At 42.3% G+C, this 2,393-nt stretch overlaps 1 protein-coding gene across 1 annotated transcript in view; it reads right to left on the bottom strand.

Moving 5' to 3' along the window:
• Positions 1–2,147, bottom strand: part of LOC119430276 (high choriolytic enzyme 1-like) — a 6,734-nt gene extending 4,587 nt beyond the window's left edge. Inside the window, exons 1-3 of the mRNA XM_037697720.1 lie at positions 2,091–2,147; positions 1,870–1,900; positions 1,744–1,794 (exon numbers count right to left, since the gene is read on the bottom strand). Coding sequence (XP_037553648.1) covers positions 1,744–1,794; positions 1,870–1,900; positions 2,091–2,144 — 136 coding nt within the window. The 5' untranslated portion in view covers positions 2,145–2,147. The remainder of the gene's footprint in view (positions 1–1,743; positions 1,795–1,869; positions 1,901–2,090) is intronic.
• Between the last annotated feature and the right edge of the window lie 246 nt (positions 2,148–2,393).

The raw sequence follows: 2,393 nt of genomic DNA, 5'->3' as shown, positions 1-2,393 counted from the left end.
GGGGGGGGTTTCTGGGTTTGGATTTTGGGTTATTTTTATTTAATTTATGACTCAATGCAATAAAATAAACATATGTAAAAGGTAACAGATCATTGTAAACTTTGTCCTGATGCATGCTCAATAATCCAGGTAGAAAAATCCAAAAAAGTTTAATCTGGTCCCCTGGACATTCAAAAAAACAAAATAAAGCAAAAAAAATGTAGAAACGTTTCGTCTTTCATCCGAAAGACTTCCTCCGTCTGAGGTGCTGTATTCAGCTCAGTCTCTTAAATAGCACCTTCTCAGAGTGAATCAACCAGTTTGCTGCTGACAACCAAAACCAGCTGATCACATGGTCAAGAAGGACCATCAGCCTAACAATGGATCATTAGCACACTGATGGCTGTTTACTATTCACAGAGGGCTGAGTGATACTAGCAATCACAGCATTGTAAGAGGGGGACAACTGAACCCGGAGGCCTCCACCCCTGTTTAATGATGGATGATTTCTTTTCACAAAGATGGCCTCCTTTACTCCTCTCTCAAACCATCGTTCCTCTCTGTCCAGGATGTGAACATCTTCATCCCTGAAAGAGTGACCGCTGGCCTGGAGATGAGTGTAGACCACAGAGTCCTAATTAGGTCCTTCTTGACCATGTGATCAGCTGGTTTTGGTTGTCAGCAGCAAACTGGTTGATCCACTCTGAGAAGGTGCTATTTAAGAGACTGAGCTGAAAACAGCACCTCAGACTGAGGAAGTCTTTCGGATGAAAGACGAAACGTTTCTACATTTTTTTGCTTTGTTTTTTTGAATGTCCAGAGGACCAGATTGAACTTTTTTGGATTGTAAACTTTGGTTTATTTACATGATTTTAATCGCTGGATGTCCGGCCCCCAAGCTGCTGGCTTTCAGAAACTGTGCCCCCCTGAGCAGTTTTGTTGAATAGCCCTGATTTAGAGTTACCAATCAGCTGCATGTTTTTGGTCTGTGAGAGGAAACTGGAGTAACTGGAGAAAACCAATGCATGCACAGAAAAAACATGCAAAACACCCAGAAAGGCCCCCAGCTGGGGTTTGAGCCAGGGCGCCCTGTTTGCTGAGAGGCTACAGCTCTCCCCACTTCACCACTGTGCTGCTCTCAAAGACAAACTATTATATTAAATCAGTTTAAATGTGTAATGTTCACAGACAAAATCAAGTTCTAAATTTAAACCATGCATTTAAAGTAACTGGGCAGCACGGTGGCGCAACTGGTAGAGCTGCTGCCTCTCAGCGAGCAGGTCCTTGGTTCAAACCCCGGTCCAGGGGCCTTCTGGGTGGAGTTTGCATGTTCTCTCTGTGCATGCATGGGATTTCTCCGGGTGCTCCGGTTTCCTCCCACAGACCAAAAACATGCATGTTAGTCTGATTGGTAACTCTAAATTGTCCCTAGGTGTGAGTGAGAGACTGAATGGTTGTTTGTCTCGTTTGTCTCTATGTGGCCCTGTGATGGACTTGCGACCCGTCCAGGGTGTACCCCGCCCCTCGCACAGTGATTGCTGGACATGGGCACCGGCGACCCCCGTGACCCAAAATGGAATAAGCGGGTAAAGATAATGGATGGATGCTAAAAAAAAGAAAGTAAACATTATCTATTTGATTGGGCAGGATTTGTTTTAAAAGTGCCCCCCCCCCCCCCCCCCGCCCCCGATTCAGCCAGTCGACAAGTTGTTTCATTTCTGTTACTGTCTCTTAAACGTTATGTTTGACATTTGTCATGCTTACTTAGGTCAGCCTCAGGTATTGAGATGACTTTAGGGATGAACATAGATCCATCTGGGAAACAAATGCAAGAATTAATAATTTTATATATAAAACTTCTGTCAGTCAGATATTAGATATCTTGCTCACCAGTTGGGTCTTGAGCTGCAGTTGGTGTATTCTGCAACACAGAAACACAAAGCTGCTCAAACTTTCACCGTACTTAGTTTTGTATTTTAGATCCACTAATTTAATTTGTCTTTGTTTTTTAGTTTATCTCAATTTAGACATTTTGGATTGTCACATCATGAGTCATATAAAAATAATCTATAATTCAATGTCACAATGTCAAAACTCAGAATGAAACCTACCAGAGAAACATCTGCCACTGAGAGGAAGATGAGGAGGAAGAAAGCTGGAGTCATGATGATGGTCGGCAGCAAACAAACTTCTAACTTAAAAATAAACAAACAAACAAGGAAATTATGAAAACTAATGAATAAAATATTACAAATGATTTGTATACAAGTACTGAAGATACAAATGAACGTTATAAGAAGATGATGAGTTTACCTGATGAACCAGGAGTCTGATGCTGGGTGCATCTGATGTTCAGCTGCCCTCTGTTTATAACCTAACACCCCACCACGTTTAAACAGGAAATAGGCACAGCG

The sequence above is a fragment of the Nematolebias whitei genome, chromosome 2 (genome assembly GCF_014905685.2).
Source record: "Nematolebias whitei isolate Nwh7 chromosome 2, NemWhi1, whole genome shotgun sequence".
NCBI lineage: Eukaryota > Metazoa > Chordata > Actinopteri > Cyprinodontiformes > Rivulidae > Nematolebias > Nematolebias whitei.
The sequence above is the reverse complement of the archived record's forward strand: the minus strand, read 5'-3'. Positions and strand labels throughout refer to the sequence as shown.